This window comes from Pelodiscus sinensis, chromosome 7 (assembly GCF_052426305.1).
Source record: "Pelodiscus sinensis isolate ZL-2025 chromosome 7, ASM5242630v1, whole genome shotgun sequence".
NCBI classification, from domain to species: Eukaryota; Metazoa; Chordata; order Testudines; family Trionychidae; genus Pelodiscus; species Pelodiscus sinensis.
In genome coordinates, this window is record NC_143058.1 from 64,626,127 (window position 1) to 64,651,554 (window position 25,428).

The 25,428-nt window shown below is 48.9% G+C and overlaps 1 protein-coding gene across 2 annotated transcripts in view; it reads left to right on the plus strand.

The window, feature by feature from the left end:
• ASB18 (ankyrin repeat and SOCS box containing 18) overlaps positions 1-25,386 on the plus strand; it is a 38,410-nt gene extending 13,024 nt beyond the window's left edge. The window contains exons 3-5 of one of the 2 annotated variants that reach the window (XM_075934046.2): positions 12,286-12,790; positions 16,179-16,292; positions 17,383-25,383. In XM_075934046.2, coding sequence (XP_075790161.2) covers positions 12,286-12,790; positions 16,179-16,292; positions 17,383-17,568 — 805 coding nt within the window. In that variant the 3' untranslated portion in view covers positions 17,569-25,383. Of the gene's footprint in view, positions 1-12,285; positions 12,791-16,178; positions 16,293-17,382 lie in introns of both variants that reach the window. The other variant, XM_075934045.2, reaches the window with a different exon arrangement.
• Positions 25,387-25,428: the final 42 nt, after the last annotated feature.

Genomic DNA, 25,428 nt, shown 5'->3' on the forward strand with positions numbered 1-25,428 from the left:
TTTCTAGCCCCTGGCTAATAGCCTTTTATGGACCTAACCTCCATGAAATTATCTAGCTTCTCTTTAAACTCTGTTATAGTCCTAGCCTTCACAGCCTCCTCTAGCAAGGAGTTCCACAGGTTGACTACACGCTGTGTGAAGAAGAACTTTCTTTTATTAGTTTTAAACCTGCTACCCATTAACTTCATTTGCTGTCCTCTAGTTATTCTATTAAAATAATTGTTCTAATAACGCCAGTTCCGGAATTGTTCTTTCAAAAGAGCAGTGCGGTGGATGCTCCGTGGCCACTCTTTCGAAATAATGAATTCCTGGCGTCATTTGAAGCAATGACTCCGCAGGGCTTCTTGGAGCGCTAAGCCGGAGGTTGTGCATCCGAATGAACAGAGCCTGCCTCAGACTGATTTCTAGGCTTCTCTGGGGTGTGTTTGAGTTTGTAAAATCAGGAGTTATTACATCAAATTTAGGGATTTCGAAATAGTGCCCTAGTGTAGACGTGCCCTTAGAGACTCACCAAATGTGTGTGTGTATATATAGGATCACAAACTTTCCTGGGTAAAATCACGCACTTCCTCGGGTGCGTGAAGGTGGTAACTGTGGAGAGCACCCTCCCTCACCCACACCCAATGGGGCAAGAATGGCCAAGGAACGTGCTAATGATTCAGTGCATTCTCCGGGTAATCTCAGCAAGCAGAGCCCGTAAGGGTCCTGGCAGGTTTTCAAGCAGCCGTCTGTTGGAATCGCTACCGCAGGGGTGTGGTAATGGGAATAAGGCAAACCTTCGTGCAGGAGTGAACTCCTTTAGCTATGGTGTGGCCCCATGCATGGAAGGAGATACCCATTTTGCCCTTTCCATCTTGCAACAAAAACTCTACTAATTCTAGCCCAATCAAGGAACATCTGAAACCTCAGGAAGCGTCCACATGCCCTGGGTTGGTGCAGAATAGATTAAGACATTAAAAAAAAAATCACATTCGTCCCGGCTGCGATCTAAGCCACGTTTCAGCTCAGTCTGACTTGACATGTCTGGATCATTAAAACTTGGAAAGCATTTTTTTTTAGAAAGCTGAGCTGCCTTGATATCTTAGCAACGCGGCTTTGCTAGTGCAGTGAACTTCGTTACCTGCCCGTTTCAACGAAAGGCTACCCTGGTTTCAAACCCGGCCCTTTTCGACCGGCGGAGACACGACACAACACGAGGTTGTGGGTCTTGGATAACCAAGGTGTCAAACAAGTGTTTGCAAGCAGAAATCTCGCAAGCATCTCATCAAAACAGGAATCTTTACAAAGCACCGAAAGGGATTCAACCACAATCTATGGGTGGAACAAAGAACAACTTGATGAGGCCACTTGATGATGTCTTGTGTGAAAACGACTTTCCAAGAGGGTAGCTGGACGGATATTGTGCTGTGATACTGAGCTGCAATCGCCAAGAAAGGGCCGGCATTTTCCCCCCATGCATCTCTATCAGAACAGAATTAGTCCTTACATTTCCCTTTTCATATTTTCTCTCTTAAAACCGAAAGTTTGGTCCACAAGTGCATGAGTGAAAATAATGACTTACTCCAGCTTTCCGATTATAACTATTTATGTGTCCACATGCCAGATTCACTCTCTCGATCAGAAAGATGCTGGAGATGAGGGGGGAGAGTTTTACTTGCTGGCACAACACGGAAAAGTCTCCTGCTCGGCTCTGGTAGTCGCTCTCCAAGCTGAGGTGATGGCCGTGGTTTTTCAGGAGTGGGGAGGCACACCTGCAATCCAAGTTCCAGACAGAGGCAACATGGACCCAGCTGAGTTGTAAGCCCTTGAATATTGGGGCTTTATCATGGAAATGGTGGCAAGCCCTCAACTAAAGCAGTGCTACCCGGGGCCTCTAACTCTACCTTGAAGGATCAAAAATTATTAGACAGGTTTTGAGGTTTCGCCCACAGCTTTTCAATTGCAAAGACTTTTGCTAAAGTTAGACGCTGCCGGGGTCACGTTTGGGTAACATAAACATTCTGTCTGATTAAGAGACTCTACTTTCCCTGATTTTGAGTAGTAGGATTTTACGTCGTCCTTAATTTTTCACTGACAGCAGAGAGCAGGTCACTGACCTACATACAGAGCTATTTTATTTTGCTCCCTCTTGCTAACAATGGCCAGAACACCGATGTGTCGGGTTCCTCTGTATTCCCGTATAGTCGGCAATTCACCATGGGGCAGGACTTAAAACCTTTGAGCCTCTGAGTGACTGGGATAAAAAAAAATTATCTGGGCTTCCTTCCAGCCATTTGAGCTTCAGAATCCATGAGAATTCAACCAAAAAAAAAAAAGGGATATCAGAGCTTTAATCTAGGAGCTTTTTGAAGAGATTTTTTAAAAAGTTCCAGTAAAGTTCACTCTTGCCTTCTTCGCTTTAGGAGCCAGGCATGCCAACTTCGCCCTATTTAGTAGCGAGTTCCTCTCCTTGACCTCCTTTTTTCAGCCGAGATAATTAACATGGTGGGGTAAGCCGAATCTCTAAATTTACTGCACTCTGTCTTTTTTTATTCCCCTTTTGCTAAAGGTGGGATGATTAAAAAGAGGAGAATTGAGTTGATTTTTTTTCCTCTTTCAAAGAGACTCAAATTGAGGGGGAGAAAAAGGCCTTTGCTTCTAAACATTGTCTGCAGCGCCGGAAGGAAATAAACACAGGAGCCTAGAAAGAGTCAGGTGTGCGTCAGAAGGCCGGGGCAGGACTACCGGGGTCGATGGGACATTTCTGTCAGGTCTGGAGACCCCGTCGCATGAAATGACAAGATCCATTGGTTTCCATGAGGAACATGAGCGTTTGCGCTGGGCGGGCGGGCCCGCGTGTGAGGTTGGGGCCTTCCAGTCACACATCTCCTGCTTTCCACATGAAAAGCCATTCTGCCTTGCTCTACCCCATTGCTTCTGGAGCAGCACCATGGACTGGAAGCCAGCAATGGGAGAGGATGGAGCTGGGGTCTGGACACTCCCCGTTCTAGCTTTCCTCCTGGCTTTCTGAGTGGTACTGATGCTCTGGGACTCCTTCCCATTGCCAACTGCAGCTGAAGGTTAGTGCCATCACAACCAGCCACATCACCTGTCATGGTGGCTTTTAGAGACCCCCCTCCATAGCTGGAAAAGGCTGTAGCCTTCCAACACCCCCTCCACTTCCTTCCCAGCAGCAGGGACAAAACCAGGAGGCTCCAGGAGAAAGCCACTGTTGCGTGCATCCGTGCCACGCGCAAACAGACGTATCCGGTGATACAGTCTAGAGAAGCAGGGTGAGCAAACCATTGAATCGCAGAGTTGTTATCCACAGGTGTCCACCAATAAGGGGCGGATACGCCTCTCCTCTCTCAGGGAGCTTACAACGTTTCCCCTCGTTTTCCCCCCTCGATGTTTCCATAGCTGTTACATTAGTCACTTTCGGCTAATTTTATTTACATAACTTTTCTTTAATGGAAAGATGTAGCAGGGACCCCTGGAAAAATAGAGTGCTGAACTCTGATATGTGCAAGGGATGTTATCCAACATAGATCAGAGTTACACATTGGTTGACTGGAATCAGTTGCCTAGGGGGGTTGTGGAATCTCCATCACTGGAGATATTGAAGAGCAGGTTGGACAGACACCTGTCAGGGATGATCTAGACCAGTGTTTCTCAACCCGTGGTAGGAGTACACTTATGGGTACTTGAGAGAAGTCTGGGGGTTAGGTCAAAATAACGGACGGCTTATTCTGAAATCGGTAAACCTCATTCTACAAGGAACAGCTATTATTTCAAATAGCTATTTCAAAATAAGGAGTCTGTAGATGCTCCACTGATGCTATTTCACAATAGCCCCTTACCAGGGTCATAAGAACATAAGAATGGCCATACTGGGTCAGACCAAAGGTCCATCTAGCTCAGTAGCCTGTCTGCCAACAGTGGCCAGCACCAGGTGCCCCAGAGAGGGTGGACCGAAGACAATGATCAAGCGATTTGTCTTCTGCCATCCCTCTCCAGCCTCTGACAAACAGAGGCCAGGGACACCAATTCTATCTCCTGGCTAATAGCCTTTTATGGACCTAACCTCTAGGAAATTATCTAGCTTCTCTGTAAACTCTGTTATAGTCCTAGCCTTCACAGCCTCCTCTGGCAAGGAGTTCCACAGGTTGACTACACGCTGTGTGAAGAAGAACTTTCTTTTATTAGTTTTAAACCTGCTACCCATTAATTTCATTTGGTGAAAATTTGGGTCATTTTAAGTTATTCCTCCCCAGTGCCTCCTGGGGCTCTAAATCGAGATAGCACGTCTACATTAGGGTAGCCTGCCTCGGACTCATTTTGAGGTTTCCCTGCAGTGTAGACGTGCTATTTTGAAATAAGCTATCTCAGAATAACTATTCTGGAACAGCGTATTTCAAAATAAGCGTGCAGTGTAGTCGTACCATTAGAGGAGAAGGAAAACTTTTACGCGCAGCAACAGTTCTGCAAGGGGTTAGTTTTCATGCAGGTAGTTCTGGGAGAGGGTTTTGTCCACTCTTTTTTTTTTTTATGGCTTCAGACACTTGCACAAAAATGGCAGAGAGTCCAACGAAGTCCATCAATCCCAGCTACCTGCATCCTAATCCAGTTGTTTCCATGGCAGGCAGCTAGTGTCACAAAGGAGCACATTTGCTAAACTTTGAGTGAGTGAATAGTCCTGCCTACTTTAGTTGGAGAAGTGGCCTTGTGGTCAAGGTGTTGATCTCGGACTGACTGTGCTATAAATGCTCTATTACCTTTGTCTTCTCTATTTAGATTGTAAACTCCTAAGCAGAGACTGTCTTACTCTCAGTGTACACCGTGTTTATCACAAAGGGGCCCTGATTTTGGTGGGGTCCTCGACCATAATACGAGTACAACCTCAGCGTAATGAACCCATCAAGATCCAAGCCATTTTTCATTATAACCAGGGGTTCATTACAGTGAACGAACAATCAAAGCAAACGATAAACTGCTGCAGTAAGTTAATGAAGTCGCCTTGGACAAAGGCATTCGCTAAATTAATTAAATATCGTAAAGTTAAGATTTTGTCCTGGATATTTTTAGTACAAGTCACGGAGACACAATAAACAAAACTTCACAGAAGTCTGTGGTCTGTCCATGGGAAGGTAGAGACAGTCCGGGACTGGACTCAGGGGTCGGTTTCTGCACGCTCCACAAACCGTCTGCAGGCTTCTGTGAACTTTTTTCATTGCCCGCAACCTGTCTGTGACTTGTACTAAAAATATCTGTGAGAAAATCTTAACTTTACGCATGTGCCTCATCCTTTTTTTATATATACAGAACAGAAAGTTGGGATCCAGGGACCGAGTTTATTATAGTCAAGGTTCATTATTAGGAAAGCCGTTTTAGCTAGAGCAGGCTGTAGTAATATTACACACTTCTTTATGTGCTAGCAGCAGCAGCAGATGGATTTTAAGGGTGACCTGGAAAGGAGAAATTAATCATGTTTACTTTTGCTACTGACCAGGTTGCAGGGAGCTATTTCCCACAAGTATAATCTAACTTTTTTCCATTATTCCCCACAGGTTTGTTAAGTCAGCCAGCTGTTTCCGTGTTCATTGTAGATGGCCCAGAATATATCATTCTGGGATGTCACCCCAATCCAAACACACCACGCTAGCACTGAGCCAACCCACAGAGTCACTAAGTCAGTATGGTTGTAATTCCGAGTGTGGGCACTGTGCACAGCCCCTACCGCTAAGGCTGCCAAACGATTTGGATGAAAAAAACAAGCAACAGCTGTGAAACTGACCACGTACTCATCCATTTCATTCCGCTGTCACAGATGCTCCTCAGACAACAGTCCAGCCTCGCCACAGACAAGTCTAAGGCAGGAGGGGGACCTAGTTCAAAATTTTGGAGTGCCCCCCCCCCCATCAAAAACTATTGCCCACTCCTGCCTGACTGTATCCAAGCACACGCCGCTCTTGGACCACTATGGCAGCAAACAGCACCCTCCTGGCTATTCCTAGTGCCTCCTGTGTCAGGGGGAAGGAGTGATGCCTACCTAGATTGCCCAGATGGGGTGGGTATCATTTGGCCTCCCAAGCATCAGTAACAGGGCAGCCTTAGAGTAAAGCTAGAGAACCAATGAAAAAACAAGGCAGTGAAATTCATCTCCTGCCACGTCACGTCTGTAGCCAAAAGAGGTCCTGGGAGCTTGCGATGAGGAAACAGGGAACTGTGAGCAGGACCAGAGAGGCCCCAGTATAGCTGCTGCGGGACACACAATTCAAGAAGGAGGTTGATCAGTCGGAGAGGGGCAGAGAAGAGCCTGGAGAATGATGAAAGGGTTAGAAAACATGGCAGAAAAGATGAGTGATGCACTCTGAGGAGCTCCGTCTATGTAGCTTTTCAGTGAGACGATTAAGAGGCAACTTGATGACAGTCTACGAACACACACGGTGGGACAAATACTTCGAGCGAGAAAGGATAACACGATAAAGACCGAAAAGGAGGCATACGTTTTTATCGGTGAGAGCATTGGATCTTTGGAGCGACTTTCCAAGACAAAACAAAGAGCAGTCCTGGGGCCCTGTGACGGGGTGAGTCTCCCCCACGCTAGACAGGAAGGGATGAACTCAAAGGTAGGGGAGGCCACACCCCCTGTAGCTGACTGGGCATGCTCCAGCTGCTCTGTGATAAAAGAGGGCAGTCGGGGCGGACCACCAGAGTGGAAGGAGCTCAGGTAGGAGCTCCTGAGCAGCTACCGCCACAGCTGCAGGCTCAGCGACAGCCCCGGCTCGGGGGCACGGCTACAAGGCCCCAACGCACTGAGCCAGGCCCCGCAACCGGGACCACGCCCGGGGACAGCAGGAAGGAGCCCAGGGTGGGGGACTGACCCCGGGAGATCAGCGTGTCAGGTGGGGTCCCCGCCGAGCAGGCAACGTGCACTATTGCCGCCAACAGGGCCCTGGGCTGGGACCCGGGGGAGAGGGAGGGCCCCCTAGACCCCCACCCCATGGCAACCTGGCCCCCAGGCCCGTCGGGAGGCCGACCTGTGAGCCAGGCCTGCCCGGGGGGGGGGGGGAGAGAGAGAACTGGAGAACTGTGTTTGTGTCTAGGCCGGAGGGGCCGTATTTACCCTAATAGGGGTGGACTAGATTTGGGACTAGGCTAGAGGGGCCGTATTTACTCTAATGGGGTGGACTAGATTTGTGAGTAGGCCAGAGAGGCTGTATTTACTCTAATGGGGTGGACTAGATTTGTGACCAGGTCCAAGGGGCCATATTTACCCTAATAGGGGTGGACTAGATTTGAGACTAGATCCAAGGGGCCGTATTTACCCTAATAGGGGTCGAAGTAAGATGTCCTCCATCTTAACAGTATTTTGACATTATTTCAAAATAACTGCCGGCTGAGTAGACGTGGACTAAGTTAGTTCGGAATAGTGCTAGTTATTTCAAAATAGTGTTGCAGTGTAGACGTACCCTAAGTTGCCACAGGACTCCTCCTTGTTTTTGCAGCTATGGACGCACAAGGTGACCCCTCTGAGATGTTCCAAGGGTCACTATTGATTCTCCATCACTGGCCATTTTCAGACCAAGAGTGATACCTTTTCTAGAAGAGTTGGCCTAGGAACAATCCTGGGAACATTCTCTGGCTTGTTTTACACAGGAGGTCAGACTAGATGATGTGGTCCCTTGGAACTGATGCACTCATACGACAACTCGTCACCTCCAACCACCATAACGTCCAAGACTTGATTTCCTCTTTTTGAATGGGACAAGTTGGCACTCCAATCAGGTGGCCCAACCATGCAGACACATCCCTCTTGCAAGAGTCCACATGTACAAATCTGGACAGCCAAGCTCTATAACGTGGTGTGGCGTTTTTACACCACTTCCTCAACTATCGCCTCAGACTTCTACATTGGTTTGCAAATAGACCCACATCAAAGGCATGTGTGTGAGTGGGAGAGGTGGGGGGGAGGACAGAACATGATTCACCTGAGTCCCTGGGAGCCAGCTCACTGCCCATCAGAATTTTCAGCTAGGTCCTCTGTCCTGCACAATGCGTTCACCAGCGCCACCCCGCTCCTCAGAACCAGCCAGCTGACTTTGCGAAGCCTACAAAGAACTGGTATTTTAATCGGTGAGTTTGCACAAGCAGGCGAGTTTGTACTTACGTCAGCACGGAATTTCTTCCTTCGAGAGTCAGCGGGAAAACTAAACTCATCCCCCACAAACTCAGGAAAGCATTTAAGCAACACAGAACCGTCCCCCATCTTAAGCTACCAATCCCCTACTCTTGAGTGAAAAAGCCTTAAGCTGAGAGCTGCAACCGACCCGTATGCTCTGTGGGCCAGGCCCACAGGCTGGTGCCTAGCACAGTAACCGGTGGGTTACCCACCTTCTCTGGAGAGAAGACACACATCCTCAGCCATTCTGCAGTTGGATTTGCCCCTGTTGTGCGATAGCCACCATCGTGACTACTCGTGGCAATTGGAGCAGGGCCTTTCAGAACTAAATATGGGAGTCTCTAGAGCTTTCCATGGAAATATAAAACCGATTAATGAAAGAAAAATGAGAGAGGAGAAGAGCCGGGGGGAGCTACGGGTCATGTTCCCTGAAGGATCTCCAATCACATTTGGCATCTGGTATTCTTTCACATGGTGGCAAGCACTGTTCCCTGTCAGCTGTGTGCTTGGGCAGCCACTCAAGAGAGATTCAAATGCTGCCCAGAGGATTTTCAGAGCACTCTCGGTAGATTTTTTGTTTCTACTGGTGGTGCACTGCTGCATGCGCGGTGATGCACATACAAAATTTATTCTGTGCCTGGATGGAGAAGAGGGAACATTATGAGTCCGATTGCTTTAGGCACAGAAGCCAAACAGGCGACGCATAAGGAGAGCTGGTGGGGGGGGAGAAAAACTGCTTGAAGCCTGCATGAATCAGTCTAGATCTGAGCAAGGGTCATTTCCAGTAAGTGTCAGCCCTGAACATCACTAAACTCTGCAGAAGCACACTTGAGCAAAAACATAGGTGCCCAGTACATGTAAGAAGGCTTAGATGGGTTTTTACTGGCCAGGCCACAAAGGAGAATAAATATCTCCCCAGAACCAAATCCATCAGAAGTAGGCAGTATTTGCGAGGTAGGCTTGGCTCTACAGCGGAGTCCGGGACTGTCCCATCGGTCTCTGTTTTGAAACCCACATCCCAGAAGAATATTTTCAAGGTCTTGCCTTACTGCTTATGAGTCTCCCCTCCTCCTGGCTGCCATCCTTGTTTTTACCTAATCTCAGTCCTCATCTCAGCCTGGCCAGTTACCCGGCCAGTGACACCACATGTGGCAGAATGTGACGTTGTTTTGTCACCCTGTCACCGTGCCAATGGTGCCAACGTCAGCTTCCCGTAGGAAAAACAGCCGTCATTTTGTTTGTGCAGACTGGCTGATCACGTTCACTTACGTGCCCTAAACAGCCATTGCTGTGGACTGTTTCTCTTTAACCCCCTCTGTGTGTCGGAAGGCGATCTGAGTTGTACATACAACATTGCAAACAAGTGGGGGGAGAGCAGTCCTTTTAATGGCCAAGGCTTCATGTTGGCCTCCCCCAGCCTCGGATCGCTCTTTTGCAGATTTCCAGGATGACTTCTGTGACGGGAGTGGTTTTGTTTAGATTCACATTTTTGAATTAGCGGGTGGTGCCACGTGGGAGAGTCCCCAAAGCTGGGTCGCAAGCCGTCCTATGCACCGATCGCCATGCCTGTTCCTTTCCGTGGGCTTGGACCAAGGCGGGGGAAGGAGTGTGCTCTCGCAGGGCACTCAAGGGATGAAATCATGCAGTCCTTACTCGGGCCACACTCCCATTGGCATTGGTGGGATTTCTGGCTGGATGAGGAAATGTTGCCGAGCGTGGCCAAGGAAAAAGACACTCCCGAAAAGGCCGTTCTCACTGGGTAATTGCCACGCGGGCCCTGTTCTCTTCCTGCCCCAAGTTTTGACCTCGCAGTGCAAACATCTGCTCTCCCAGTCACGCCGGGTGCATCTGGTGAAGAGGGTTTTACCCACGGAAGATGTTGCCCAAATAAATCTGGTCGCTTCTAAGGCCACAGGACTCGGTGTTGTTTTCCCTTGTTGTTTGGGTCCCATCAATGGAAGAGTCAGAGAAGAGCGGAGAGAGCCGCTTCCATGCCACACGCGGCCGAGTACAGCACCTCTCCCTCCGGGGCTCTCAAAGCAGCCCACGTTCACGCATTACGTAGCTATCGCTTTTTTACTCCCTTACAAGTTATTCGAGCTCAATACCCAGCCTTGAGCACTGGCAAGGTCCAGACCGTGGGTTGGATGTTTTCATTCCCTGATTCGCTTGCAGCCGCCGTCTATATAAAGAACCTTGCCTTTCCCCGCTGCCTCCCAACCCGGCCATCAGGCCTGTGTGTCAGACGAGCCTTGGATCGCAGGGGTAGCTTGCATCACACTCCGGGGATGTTAGCCCCGCCAGGAGACACACCCGCTGGCTGATTGTCTCCCCCGTCCTTGCGATGGTTGACTGGGTCTCCAGAGCAAGGCTGATTCTGACAAAATCTTTCCGGGATGTGCACCCGCCATACCTGCCTCGTCACCTTACCTGTCCCCGGGTCTCCCAGAGCCCCTACTGGGCAGCGCCCGGAGACTGGCTGGAGCGCTGTCGTTTTCTGGCTTGTGTCTCTCCATCCATAGGGAGAGGAGACGGCAGCAGGGCCCACGGACACAGCCAGAGCTGACCTGGCCCAAGCATTGCACGCCGGCGCTTACCCTCGTGCATCATGTGCCGGGGGTCAGTGTCGCATGTGACCTTTCCCCACCTCGGGGTTTGCCCTTGGAGCAACCGGCCAGGGTCCCTTTAAAACAGCCAGGGACGGCAGGCTCTGTCACGAGCCAAAAAGGACCGCCTCTCCCCCTGGAAAGTAGGCGTGGATGGCTGGATGGACCACCGTCTCCAAAGCTGGGGAGATTGGCTCCCCTCTAGCAGCAGCCATGGCGTGCGGGGTGCACTTACCTGGCGCCCGGCTTGGCAAGATTTGCAGATGTGGAGGATGATGCAAACAACACCCGCAATAGGTCTACGCAGTGACTAGGCATGACCTCATGTCCATAATCCTCTCTAGCTCCCTCTTCTAGTTTCGCCTTCTCTCCCTCATGTCTCAGTTTCTTGCCTTGCCCAGGGCAACAAGACCTTCCCCCCACAGCTCCGGCAGGGCGGGAGATCCCCCTTTCCTCCAGTGGAGTGTCTGGGAAGCACCTCGGGGAGGAACAGGAGAGGGACGCTAGGAAGCCAACCCTGAGCTTATTTCCGGCTCCCGAGAGGCTCCCTCAAAAGCCCAGCAGAGCAGGCTGGAAATGAGGAGCCTTCTGAGGAGACTTAGCAGGCCCGGCGATGCCCAGCCTTTGCCCACCCCGGCGTGAAGGCGCTGGCTGCCGGTGCGCTTGCCTGAGGGTCGCGGAGCCCCTGCTGGGCTGCCTGGTCCCAGCCATGCTGGTCCTGAGCAGGCCCACTTGTGGGGGAAGCCCCTTCCAGATGCAGTGATGTGGGGCTGCCAAACTTGAGGGGATCGGTTCCAGAGCCCCGTCCTGACCACAATGGTAGCAGAGACCCTTTCACGCCACCTGCTGGTTCGACCGCAGCACCATCACCTCGTAACGCCTCCACTGTCCCCCACCACGTCAAGCAGACCCTCCTTCCCCCGTAGCGCTCTGTCTCAGACCCCTCTCGTGTCCTTCCCGTTCCACCGCCAGCTCCTCCACCCCTCGCTCCACCCGCAGGGGGCCCACCGGGCAGCGGTTTGCTCCAGCACACGCCAAAAAACCACATTGCTTCTGCACCAGCCAGCAGTAGCGGGCTCAGAGGGCGTTTGAAAAAAGCACCCACCCCATTTCTCCCCCTCCCCGCTCCCGTCTGCCTCGCAATTCAAACAGAGGCTAGCAATGGTCCCGTGCACTGCTCCGAAACAAACACCATTCCCAGGACACTGGGGGCCTGTCTCCAATGAGGGCTGCATGTTCATTTTAACTGACCCCATCCAGGTGAAATGCCTCAGCTTCCATGCCTTCAGTCTAGTGTCCCCTCACTCCAAGAGCGCCTAAGTGAATTAGGAGCACACGTCCCACAGACGCCGGCGGCGGCCCTCCAAGAGCTTACGGGTTGGGAGGTCTGTTATCTCTGGTGTGAGGGATAATCTATGTGCTCTCGCTAATGCATCGCGGCAAAGGTAGCCCAACACCAAGACAAAGCGCTGGGCTGCCTTTTTGCCATCAGTAAAGGGCTGTGTCACTTCATTGCAGATGTGCCAAGCTCCTGGTGAAGTACGGCGCGATGGTCGAGCTGCCGAGCGAAGCGAGCCAGGAGACCCCACTTCACACAGCAGCGAGGCACGGCCTCTACGAGCACGCGCTCCTGTACTTGAGGTACGGCGCAAGCGTGGACAGGAAGAACAGCCAGGACGAAACGCCACTCAGCCTGGCTTGCGGGCAGGCCCAGGCACCGGCGGAGCAAGGCGACTACCTGCGGGTGTGCTGGCTGCTGGTTATGTACGGTGCCGAAGTGAACGCCGCTGACGAAGAGGAGAAGAGCCCGCTCCATAAGGCCTGCAAGAACGCCAACCTCGGCTTGGTCCAGTTTCTGCTGCAGAATAAAGCCGACGTGAATGCCATCGATTACAACGGAGCCTCCCCCATGTCCTGCGTCCTACAGGCCGCAGCCTTCAAGCAGCAACAGAGGCCGCATCTCACAGTGCAGACGCTGCTGAACCATGGCTCCCAAAAAATCTGGCCTATGGCCTTTGGGAAGGTACTGTCTCACAGGCTGGCTAGAGGCAGTCAGTCCGCCAGTTTAGGCACTGGAGAGGCTGTTCCAAGGGACCAGTAAAGGGTGACAGGAAGGTTGGATAACTGGTTGTTTGGTCCAAGCCAGGCCAATAATTGCTGAGGGCAATTAGCATTCCCGGGCTGTGTGTAAAAAGCATGAGGTGGCCTCAGGCAAGTTGCTCTAGCAGACACGGGCTGGAGGAATTTAAAAACAGCAAATCGTCTAGCAGGTGTGGTTGCCTCATCTCCACAGAGCTCCCCCACAGGAACAGGTGAAATCCTGTGATGTTGCTCCCTGGCATTGGAAACGGTCCAGAAAAGAGCAACAAAAACTATGAGGGGTTGGAACAGGTGTCATATGAACAGAGATTAAAAACACTGGGACTTTTCAGCTTAGAAAAGAGAAGACTAACATGGGATATGATACAATTATGAGAGAGATGGAGAAAGTGAATAAGGAAAAGTTATTGACTTGTTCCCATAACATAAGAACTCAGGGTATGTCTACACTACCACCCTAGTTCGAACTAGGGTGGTTAATGTAGGCAACCGGAGTTGCAAATGAAGCCCAGGATTTGAATTTCCCGGGCTTCATTTGCATATTGCCGGGCGCCGCCATTTTTAAATGTCCGCTAGTTCAAACTCCGTGCCCGCGGCTACACGCGGCACGAACTAGGTAGTTCGGATTAGGCTTCCTATTCTGAACTACCGGTACACCTCGTTCCACAGTAACCTGTGCGATGCATCTCGCTCTGGCTCACCCGCGCAGAGGCAGCTGGCTCTAAGCACCGCCAGGCCACAGCCACGTGGGAGCGTCCCGCTAGCAAACTCCGAGCTGGTGAGCAAATTCTCCAGATCAATCTCTCAGCCTGCGGCAGAACATCAGTGTCTTCCACAAAACATTAAACCAACAGGCCATGTCCGGCTGCTCCTTTCTGGGATGTTCCCTCCGAGCTGAGGGCCTGGGACAGGTGCCTGCCTGTTCCCAATAAGTAGCTAAAGCTCTGCCCCTCATTTAGCTGCTTGTTGGCCTTAGATCTAAGAACCAGGTGACCTGCAGCTATGACCTCAACCCTGGGAGGCAGCTAATTAGTTCCACTGGGGACCTGAAGGGCCATCGCATTCGCGGACATAAACAAACCGTTCTGGGTCTGGGATGGAGGCCAGGTGAGGCTGTGCTATTTATCCCTCCGTGTGAAAACCTGTGATGTTGCTCCCTGGGGTAATGTCACTGAAGTCAGCGCAGTGATACTAAGGACGACGGTGTGCAGTGCGATTTTTTTTACCTGCCCAGCTCAGCACCAAATCACACAGAGGTGAATCACGCTCCGTGTATGTTTTTTGCCTTTTCGTTTGTGGCCCGGCCTTGTGAGGAGCTGCCTGCCTCTCAGGACAGGGCCTTAGAGTCACACAAGATGTTGCAAAAAAGGTCGGTGCTGCCTTCAAATCACATGCCTGGGCACATGAGGGCTCCTTGGGGACAGAGGGTAAACTTTTCAAAAAGGCAGGGGATCCCGTCTGGGTACGTTCATTACAGACAGTTTGCACGCTTGTTTCAGTGACCACAGAGGTTTCAATCCTAGGCTATGTCTACACTGCAGTTTTTTTGCAGAAGAGGATATGCAAATGGCGTGTTCATTTGCATATCTTCTTCCGATTCTTTTTGCGGAAGAGGTTTTGCCGCTAAAAAGCCCCGTGTAGACGGGAAGGAAAAAAATCTTTTTCGCAAGATCCTGTAAACCTCGATTTTTGAGGAATAAGGGATCTTGCGAAAAAGGGTTTTTTTCCGACTGCATTCTTCGCAAAAAGAATCAGAAGAAGATATGCAAATGAACATGCCATTTGCATATCCTCTTCCACACAAAAAATGCAGTGTAGACATAACCCTACTGAGACCATGCCATTGGCCCTAGACACCTAAGTCATTTGGGCACTTGTTAAAATGTTACCCAGGGTGCTTTGCTTTGGAAAAGGGCAGCTTGTTGATGTCCCGGGAAAGTGCCCAAATTCAAGGTGGCTTGAGTTGGGGCGAATCTTTCACGGCGACTCTGCTACCTGGAGTAATTAACATGAAAATGTGAATGAAATGTTTAAGGTGGATGAGTGTGTGAAGTCTGTAAGGGTATGTCTACACATCAAAGTTATTTCGGGACACCTCTGGTACCCCACGTCTTCACAAGCCACCCGCTATTTCAAAATATTTTTCAAAATAACGGGCGCGCTATTTCGGCATCCTGGTAACCCTCGTTCCACGAGGGTTAAGGGATGTCTCGAAATTGCACTTTATTTTGAAATTAGGTGCTGTGCAGACAGCACCAAATTTCAAAATAGCCTATTTCGAAATAAACTCGAAATAAGCTTCGCAATTTGTATAGCACAAATTGCGCATCTTATTTCGAGTTTACAATGCAGTGTAGGCTACATCTACACTGCAAGCTTCTTGCACAAGAACTGTTTTGCACCAGATGTCTTGTGCAAAAGTTCTTGCGCAAGAGCGTGTCCACACTACCATGTGCTTTTGTGCAAGAGCTGTGCTTTTGCATAAGAGCGTCCATGGCAGTGTGGACGCTCTCTTGCGCAAAAAAGCTCTAATGGCCATTTTAGCCAAAGGGATATCTTGCACAAGAAATCCATGTTGCCTGTCCACACTGCCTTCTTGCGCAAGAACTCTTGTGAAAAAAGGCTTATTCCCCATGGGGAGAAGAATAACTCTTCTGCAAGAAGCCCTCTTTTCCGACACTGTACTGTAAATTTACTTGCACAAGAATGTGCGTGCAGTGTAGAAGCTCTGCAAGGTTTTGCACAAGAACAGCCGTTCTTGCGCAAGAAGCCTGCAGTGTAGACATAGTCTAAGAGTGGAAGGGGGAAAGGATTAGGATAGGCTGAAACTAGCTTTGCTGTGGAGGCTACTACTAGAGATTCCCTGGCCTGCCTGTCTGTCAGTCACAGAACCCTGGCCTATCAGTTTGCAATTTTGACCCTCACAGTAGTCTTGCTGTAGCTTGGCCTTGCATTGATTTTACTTCAAACCATAAAGAGAATATGATCCCGGCTTATCATGCACCGTGTGTAAACACAATTGTGGTGCCTCCAACGAAAATAACACCACAACAAAAGCAAGCCTTCTCCAGGCTTTTTTCATATGAAGGCGATTTAGGGACTTGCTCCAGAGCAGAATTTCTTTGAGTATTGTTTGACCCCTCCCCAAGGACTGTCATTGATGGACCCGCTGATCCTTTCATCTAGCGACATGCTGAAAAGGGAAACCTCCAGTCAGCCACTTTGGGGTTTTGGAAAAGCCTCAGATCTGGGGATGGTTCAGCACCCCTTTGTGAAATCCCCTCATCTCCTCCCCTTTGGGTTCGTTCTAGGTGCTGAGGTCTTGTGCATCTGTGCCCGAGATCATCGAAATCCTCTTCAACTCCTACTCTCAAGTGCCCATCTCTGAGCAGTGGCTGGAGGCTATTCCGGAGGAAATATTTCAGGTAGGAAAACGGTGGGCTGGTGTCTTAGATATGCCCCTAGCCCAGGTGTGGCCAACCCACGGCTCGCGAACCACATGCGGCACTTCCACCCACCCCCATCATTGTGGCTTACGAAGCTGCCCCCGTGTCCCCTGAACACGGCCCACGCCTCCCAGCTCCCTTGTGCTCACTGGAGCAGAGGAGCTGTCCAGATCAAAATGGCGGATCCAATATGGTGGCCACAGCCCGGAGCCTGTTGAGGCCAAAAAACCTCCAAAAACTTTCTTAAAGGGCCAGTCCTTTTTTTTTTCTCTACGACATTTTGACCCAGCTCTTCGCGCTGGATCCAGGCTCTTCATCTGGAATGGGTTGGCCGCCCCTGCCCTAGCCAATGGCATCATTTGGCCTCCCAAGACACAGGCAGATATCTCACAGTGCCTGGGCCGCACCACCACGAGACTATGAGCCATATAACTTCCTTCCTGCCCCATTCCCACCATCCGAAAGGCTGCCTCTTACACCTCCCCTGTGCAGAGGTAAATAACCAGACCAGGAGCAAGGCCCACAAAAGCTCAGGATCCCGCTCCAAAACTGAAAACAGCCAAAAGGCACCAAGGACAAGTACCGTGCCCAGCCGATGGTGCAAAGGGAAAGGAGGGAAGTCCAAAAACGAATGTGACAAATTGCTAAAACTGACCTTAACAAGCATTTTTACTCTAGGAACGTGCTTTATACAGCAACCTCATTTTCATCATTGCAGCTGGGCATCAGATTTGCATCCATTCAAAACGTTTTACTCCTGGTTTACTCTCCTGTGAGGGCACAATACTGCCCGATGGGGTAACCCACCATGCGTTTGTGCCATCACTTTCCTGTGGGGCTGTGCTGATGACACAAAGAAATGTGTTGTGATGATCAAGGCAAATCCAGGCATGCGAAGCTATAAGCAAAAAGGACCAACTGCCGGCACCTAGGCTCCTTAACCTGGAAACAGGTTTCAGTACCGATGTTACCCTGCTTAATTGAACCATGCCATTGATTTTCAGCCTGACAAGTCTCTGTTTTGTCTAGCCAAAGCTGAATTCAGGGTTTACTCTCTCTTGCTTTACAGATGCACCTGCCCTTTTATGAATCCTTTTTCATGCTCTCCTGCACTCCTCGGAGTCTGCAACATTTGTGCCGTTGCACCATTCGGAAAAAGTTTGGCGGCAAATGCCACTACCTGATCCCCTTATTACCCGTGCCCAAACCCCTCCAAAACTACCTGCTGTTGGAACCCGAAGGAATACTGCTCTGAAGGGCTGTCCTTCCATTCTAACTGCTCCTCAGCACTCTTGACAATAGCTTTTGTTTGTGCCTTTAAAGTTAAGAATCTGTCATGTCCGTTACAAATGTTTTCAGGGATTTACGCTGCAATTTTCAAAGTTGCTTTCAGTTGAAATATTGTATAGAATTTTTTTAAGCACATTACATATTAAGGTTACACTGATCAATTGTCTAGATTGACGGGGGTTAACAAATGAGTAATAGCAGTAATAAGCCTATTACTGACATGAGGAGAATGTGTTATAAAATCTTAATTGAAGTCAATGAGATGACACACATGCATAACAGCCTAGTGATCAATGGCTCGATGTCAGGTTGGCGGTCGGTTTCTAGTGGAGTGCCCCAAGGATCGGTTCTAGGGCCGGTTTTGTTCAAAATCTTTATTAATGACCTGGATAAGGGGATGGATTGCACCCTCAGCAAGTTTGCAGATGACACTAAGTTAGGGGGAGAGGTAGATATGCTGGAGGGCAGGGATAGGGTCCAGAGTGACCTGGACAGATTAGAGGATTGGGCCACAAGAAATCTGATTAGGTTCAACAAGGACAAGTGTAGAGTCCTGCACTTGGGATGGAAGAAAACCCAAGCATTGTTACAGGCTGGGGACCAACTGGCTAAGTAGCAGTTCTGCAGAAAAGGACCTGCGGGTTACAGTGGATGAGAAGCTGGAAATGAGTCAACAATGTGCCCGTGTAGCCAAGAAGGCTAATGGCATATTAGGTTGAATTAGGAGGAGCATTGCCAGCAGATGCAGAGAAGTGATTATTCCCCTTTGTTCGGCTCTGGTGAGGCCAGATCTGGAATACTGTGTCCAATTCTGGGCCCCCCACTATAGAAAGGATGTGGATGCATTGGAGAGGGTCCAGCGGAGGGTGACCAAAATGATTAGGGGGCTGGAGCGCATGACCTATGAGGAGAGACTGAGGGATTTGGGTTTGTTTAGTCTGCAGAAGAGAAGAGTGAGGGGGGGATTTGATAGAAGCCTTCAGCTTCCTGAAGGGAGGTTCCAAAGAGGATGGAGAGAGGCTGTTCTCAGTAGTGACAGATGGCAGAACAAGGAGCAATGGGCTCAAGTTACAGTGGGAGAGGTCTAAGTTTGGAGATTAGGAAAAACTATTTCCCTGGGAGGGTGGTGAAGCACTGGGATGGGTTCCCTAGGGAGGTGGCGGACTCTCCATCCCTAGAGGTGTTTAAGTCTCGGCTTGACAAAGCCCTGGCCGGGTTGATTTAGTTGAGATTGGTCCTGCCTTGGGCAGGGGGCTGGACTTGATGACCTCCTGAGGTCTCTTCCAGCTCTATGGTTCTCTGATTCTATAACATTAAACGTGTATAAGCATCAGCAGGATTTAACCCATGAGCAGTCCTAATGATTTCAGTGGGGTTGCTCCCCGGATTTTAAGCATTTGTTAACAATTCAAATTTTCAAAGTTGCAGGAAATGATGGGGAAGGCAGACAATTAGCTAATGACAGTGGCTTTTAAAATTCAAAGTGCCCAAAGCTTTATAAACCACTAAAGCACAAACTGCCAACATCACATGCCAAAATATATAAAGCCTTAAATTAGGATCTCATCCCTGGTTTTACTCTTCATTCACTAGTCTATTCAACAAGCCTAGATCAAAACTTTACTTCACTGCAGGGTTTTTTGTCTCTAATAAGTCCTCAAGCAACATTTGTCTTACTTTGCCTATCTGTAAATTTTTATTATTATCAATGGAAATATTTTGATATCACTGTGTGTGTGTGTGGTAAAATCAGCGTTTATTGACATTGGCCAATCAAAATCGAATTCTTCCAAGCCTCAACAGAGACAAGCCCCTATTCGCATTTTAACTGTCCGTTAAAGAACAAAGCTGGCTACTCTACATACACACAGGAAGATTTTCTTTAAATGGCTCCATCCAACCTCTGGCAGCTTGCAGCATCTCCAAAGATGTTTTCAGGAGTTTTTAACTCTGCTCTGAGCAGGTCATGATGCACTGAAGCTAGTCACATGTTGGGTTTGGTAGCTAGGGCTACCATGTTCTACTCACGAGAGAACAGAATGGCCACAGAAATTAGGCCCAGATTTTGCGAAATATCTAACCACATGCCTGTCTGTAAGTACCCCAATCGTCCCCGCAATTCATAAGTGTCCATGACCTCAGGAGGAATCGCCCAAACCGCTGCCCATCATCCCCATTCTATCGGCACGCCTGCCACATGGTGTAGACGGAGCTTGGTCCTGCCTTGAGGGCGGGGGGCTGGACTCGATGACCTCTTGAGGTCCCTTCCAGTCCTATTATTCTATGATTCTATGATCTATAGCAATACCGAACTCTTTGGGGAACTACATTGAGTCTCCAGGATCTTGTTAAAGGTAAAAAATCCAACTGGTAGAGAGTGTTTGTTTTTGATGTGTAAGATTTTCTTACACTTTTGTAAAGGCTGATTATTTGGTTTTGGGGGGAGGGTATTTTGGGCTGGGTTTATCTGGAGGCGTGGAGAGGTTAGGCATAAAGGGTGTCTGCGCTCCATTCCACTGTATCAAGCCAGCAACGATAAGTCGAGTTTTCAGCCCCGTCTTATTTTCCAGATTCAACCCACACAGCTGCATATAGAAAAAAACATTTTGACTGCAGCATTTCACGCATCCTATTGGCCCTTTTTTACGGTCACATATATTCGCGTGGCAACTTCTCAGAGGGGCGTCCTCAATACAACCATACAGAGCTAAGCGCAGTGTTCAAAACATAATTCAGAATGAAAGCCCAGCACACGGCAGTAAATTGGCAGCCCAGCGTATAAGCCAATAGAACTTATCATGGGAAGGTAACCTGGCCTTCAAATATAAGAAACATGGTCTTCAAAATTTGTGCTTAGCAAGGAAAAAAGGAGGCTGACGTGGCCTGTAACTTTTCTGGTTTATTTCAAGCCCCCTGTTTTATCATCAAACTCCCCCTGTCCTGGTTGACCAGCACATCCAGAAGCCAATCGGTTCTCCCCCCGTCTCTTTAAATAGCTCTTCCCGTGTCATCAGTTCCAGGGAGAGAATGTGAAACCTGTGTTAGCTTCCAATCTACGGGCATCATCAGCCGCAGCAAAGCAGCAATGAGAAAGTGCCACACAGCTTTCTAAATCAGTGAGTTTCAAAGGAAGGGCCATGGCCCAGTACCAGGGCACCAGCAGGGATGCTAGGCAGGCTTCCTCCCCGTCCTGCCCTGCAGATCCTGCTGTGCCCCATAAGCAGCCAGAAGCTGGTCCTGGTCCTAGAGGGGCTGGACAGGGCTCCCTGCGCTGCCTCCACCCTGGGCATTGGCTCTAGGCACCGGCGCCCGTGGGCGACAGCTGCACACAGAGACACTTGCGCGCCTCTACCTAGGAAGCAGACCAGCTGTTGGCCACTTCCGGGGTGCAGTGCCGCCCGCAGAGCCAGGACAGGCAGGAAGCTGCCTTAGCAACCCTCCCTGCAACACCACCCAGCCCCAAACCCTGAGCACCAACGCCCGCCCCCAGCCCTGAGCCTCTCCAAAGCCAGAGGCCCCCCCACCCCCATGGCAAACATCTCATCTCTGTCCCACCCCAGACCTACCCAATAGCCCTCACTCTTTTCAAAGGATAGAATCCTAGAACACTAGGACTGGAAGGGACCTCGAGAGTCATCGAGTCCAGTCCCCTGCCCTCACGGCAGGACCAAGCACCATCTAGACCATCCCTGACAGGTGTCTGTCCAACCTGCTCTTAAATATCCCCAGCGATGGAGATTCCACAACCTCCCTGGGCAATTTATTCCAGTGTTTCACCACCCTGACAGGCTGGAAGTTTTTCCTAACGTCCAACCTAAACCTCCCTTGCGGCAGTTTCAGCCCTGTCCTATCCCCAGAGGCCAAGGAGAACCATTCTTCACCCTCCTCCTTGTGACACCCTTTTAGGTCTTTGAAAACAGCTCTCCTATTATGGTAGGTCGCGGGCATCAACAATTTTCTTCAAGTAGGTGGCGAGGAAAAAAAGTCTGAACCCCCCTGTTCTAAACCCAGTGAAATTGCTGGTTGCTACGGTTTAAAGGGATCTTCCCTACAGCCTCCAGGTGGCGCCATGTGCACAACAGTCGTATTATTGGCCTCGCTAGCAGTAGTTCCCTACTTTCCATCCGAATTAAGGAGTTCCGTGTGGGGAGCGGATGGTTCTCTGTTGGAGGTGGATAGCAGTCTTGGGGGGCGTCTACACTGCACCCGTAGCTCAAAATCAGCTTCGTAATTGCACAGCTTTCTACGAGTTCATTTCAAAATAACATTTCGAAATTGGGCACTGTCTACACAGTGCCCAATTTCAAAATAGAGCACTGTCCCAAAACGTCCCTTACTCCTCGTGGAATGAGGTTTACAGGGATGTCGGAATAGAGAGTCCGTTATTTCGAAATAGCGGACTTGCTCAAAAGACGCGGAATAGCTATTTCGGGATACCGGAAGTATCCGAAAATAGCGCTGCAGTGTAGACATACCCTTGGTTAGCTGTACTAGAATACAGCACAGTATTACCCAGCCCAAGCAAAGAGAAATTCAGTCATTCGAATATTGATTATTGGATTGTGCTAGCGCCTTCTCTGTATGAATCACGAACATTGTATCAGTTATGGCTTTGTCCATAAATGCAGTTCTCAGCTGCCTCTTTTTATCATGATGTTCTAATGACAGCATCCTTCTGCACCAGGCAGAATTATACACTTCCCTATGGGATGTAAGTACATAGGCGCTGGTTGTTTTTTTTCAGGAGTCATCTTTAAGAATGGGCATTTCAGAACTACCGCAATCCTAACAGTCTTTGCTTAAGCACTCCACTAAAAAGCAAAGGAGACGATTTCTTTTGTAACGTAATTTGTAAGCAATAAACATGATTGAAAATGCAGGCTCTGCTGGTGCCTATGCTAAATGCAGTGGGTTTTTAACACTCTGGGTAATTACTCACGGGGGAGGCAGTTTTCTATCCATATTTCGTACCCATCTCTGAGCAAAGTTAGCAAATTTCCTAAGAACATTCTGAAATGCACATTGCAGGATTTTCCTACCAGCCCCTAGTTTTGATGCAGATGCTATGGGAAAGGATCATTTTTTTCATCAGCCAAAGACAGGAGGTCACATTAACTTATAATACAGAGACACATAAAAATGCGATTATGCCTGCTAAACAGAACACAGTAGGCTGCTAGTTAACACAATGAGATTTCTAGGAAGTGATGCATAAATTCTTCAAAAATGACACATTTTCCACGTTTCATTCCAATTAAATTACTGAGGCAGCTAACCCAGCAATGAGCACACAATGCAGTTGGGTAAAATGAGGGTTTTTCTGGTGGTGGGGTTTTGTGTGGAGGTTTTTTCTTCTCTCTGATGCGCGTGTATTTTATGAAAGGTGGTGAATGTACAGCGGCTACTATAGATGAAATGTCAGTGACCTCAGCGAGTTGTGTGTCCAGTTTGTGCCTTGTGACAATAAAAAAACGAAAATACCCCGCCCTGAGCTTTGGTGAACAATATACCAAGTTGGGCTGAGTAAATAGCAAGGCTGAGGGAGGGAGAAAGGGTTTTACAGACACGAAGCACATTTCAGGAGTTAGATGCTTCCAGGAAACTTTACAAATGTGTTTTAAATAAGTGTGTGTGTGTGTGTGTGTGTGTGTGTAAGTAAACTGGACAGAAAGATCTCCCTTTTAGGTGTGTGTGTGTAAGTAAACTGGACAGAAAGATCTCCCTTTTAGGTGTGTGTGTAAGTAAACTGGACAGAAAGACTTCCCTTTTAGGGGGGGGTGTGTGTGTGTGTGTGTGTGTGTGTGTGTAAGTAAGTAAGTAAACCGGACAGAAAGACCTCCCTTTTAGATTTGTTTGTGTGTGTGTGTGTGTAAACTGGACAGGAAGATCTCCCTTTTAGATTTGTTTGTGTGTGAATGTAAACTGGACAGGAGGACCTCCCTTTTGGGGGGGGGTGGAAACTGGACAGGAAAACCTCCCTTTTAGGGGGGGTGTACATGCTGGATAGCTATTGTTAGCCCTTCAACCTTAGGGCTACTACTTCTGAGCAGGGCCCCGATCCAGCCCATACACACACACACACACACACACAAACAACCCTGCAAGACAATGGCAAAACACTCATTGGAGCCCTGGGGTTCAGGAGCGGGTCCTCAATTTGAGGGGGCTCTATTGTGAGGACTCACAAAATTATCTGGGGCCGGGTGGGTAAAACCTTTTCCCTCCCCCCCAAAAACCACCCCCCAGGCCATGGTAATGAAATAGCATCTGATTTTCAAAGCAAAGCAGCCCTCCCCAAGCTGCACTGAGGCGGGCGACCCACAAAGCAATACAAATCAGAAATGAGATTTCGGAGTCCTAATGAACCTGATTGCCTGCACATTTATAATCCCCCATGGCTTTAAATGAAATCAGATCTAATCAGGAGCTATGGGGAAAGGGAGTGTTTACAGGCAAAGACTGGGAAGTGCTGCAGTATTAGCGAAGATGCTGCTCCTTCTATTGATGTCTAAAATGATGGATAATGTGAGAATGGCAAATATACTATTTGTCTAATGGCTCTGCAATTAAATTCCCCTGTAAATGACCCATGCCTCATTTCATCCTAATCTATGGAATTTTGATTGAATTCGTCAGCTCTAATTGAAAAATACTGCACTTTAATGTTTGCATTGCAGTTTCAGGACCATGGTGATTTTAATGAGACAGTGTCCCTCTGACCTGGGACTATTTTCGGTTTTTATTCAGGATTTTAAACCAGCAGATGCTTCCGCTCGGTTTCATGCAGGCGTGGATGCAGATGCGGTTTTGCACAGGTCTATCTAGATGCAAGGAGAAAGAATTTTACAGACCACAGTTTTATTCACCTTGGCTTTACTTTTCCTGCTTCCCAAGAGTGGACTGAAATATATTTCCAAACCAACTGAATGAATTAAACTAGGAACGTAAACCCAGATTATTCAACCCGTCTCTCGTGTTTCTGCCAGCCTCAGATCTTTTTTAAAAATATATCTTTTTTCATTAAGCTCAGCATCGAAGGTTCCTTTTTCTGGTAGCGAGTAGGAATTAAATAACCAAGCTAGGGGAGACGGTAGCTAGAAGTCATGTAACGCAGGAAACCGACCACCCTCCCCAAAAGACATAACACAGAGTGCAGCGTTCACAGATAGGCTTTCTATGCAAATAGGGAAAGCAATCCGGGAGAAATTAGCTAGTTGTTGAAGCATAGTCTCTAGATTGAAATGAGGTTGTTGGTTTTTTTTCTTTTAAAGAAGAAACATGCGAACGAGCTAATTGGATTAAGCATCGAATGTTTCCCCTTTTCCTGAAAAACAAAAAGAAAGAAATCTCAATCTAAGAGGCTGACAAGCAGTTTGATGGAGGAACTGGGGGTTAGCTGCCCCCCTGGTTTGTAAACACCCCCACCCACACACACACACACACTATACACATTGCTCCAGCGCCCCTGATGGGGAGGATTGAAAGAGCTCACTTTTCAACACTACTTATAGGCGGTGTCTAGACTGGCCAGTTTTTCCGGAAAATCAGCCGCTTTTCCGGAAAAACTTGCCAGTTGTCTACACTGGCCGCTTGAATTTCTGCAAAAGCACTGACTTCCTACTGTAAGAAATCAGTGCTTCTTGCGGAAATATTGTTCTGCTCCCATTCAGGCAAAAGTCCCTTTTGCGCAAAAGGGCCAGTGTAGACAGCTCAGATTTGTTTTCCGCAAAAAAGCCCTGATCGCGAAAATGGCGATCGGGGCTTTTTTGCGGAAAAGTGAGTCTAGATTGGCACGGACGCTTTTCCGCAAAAAGTGCTTTTGTGG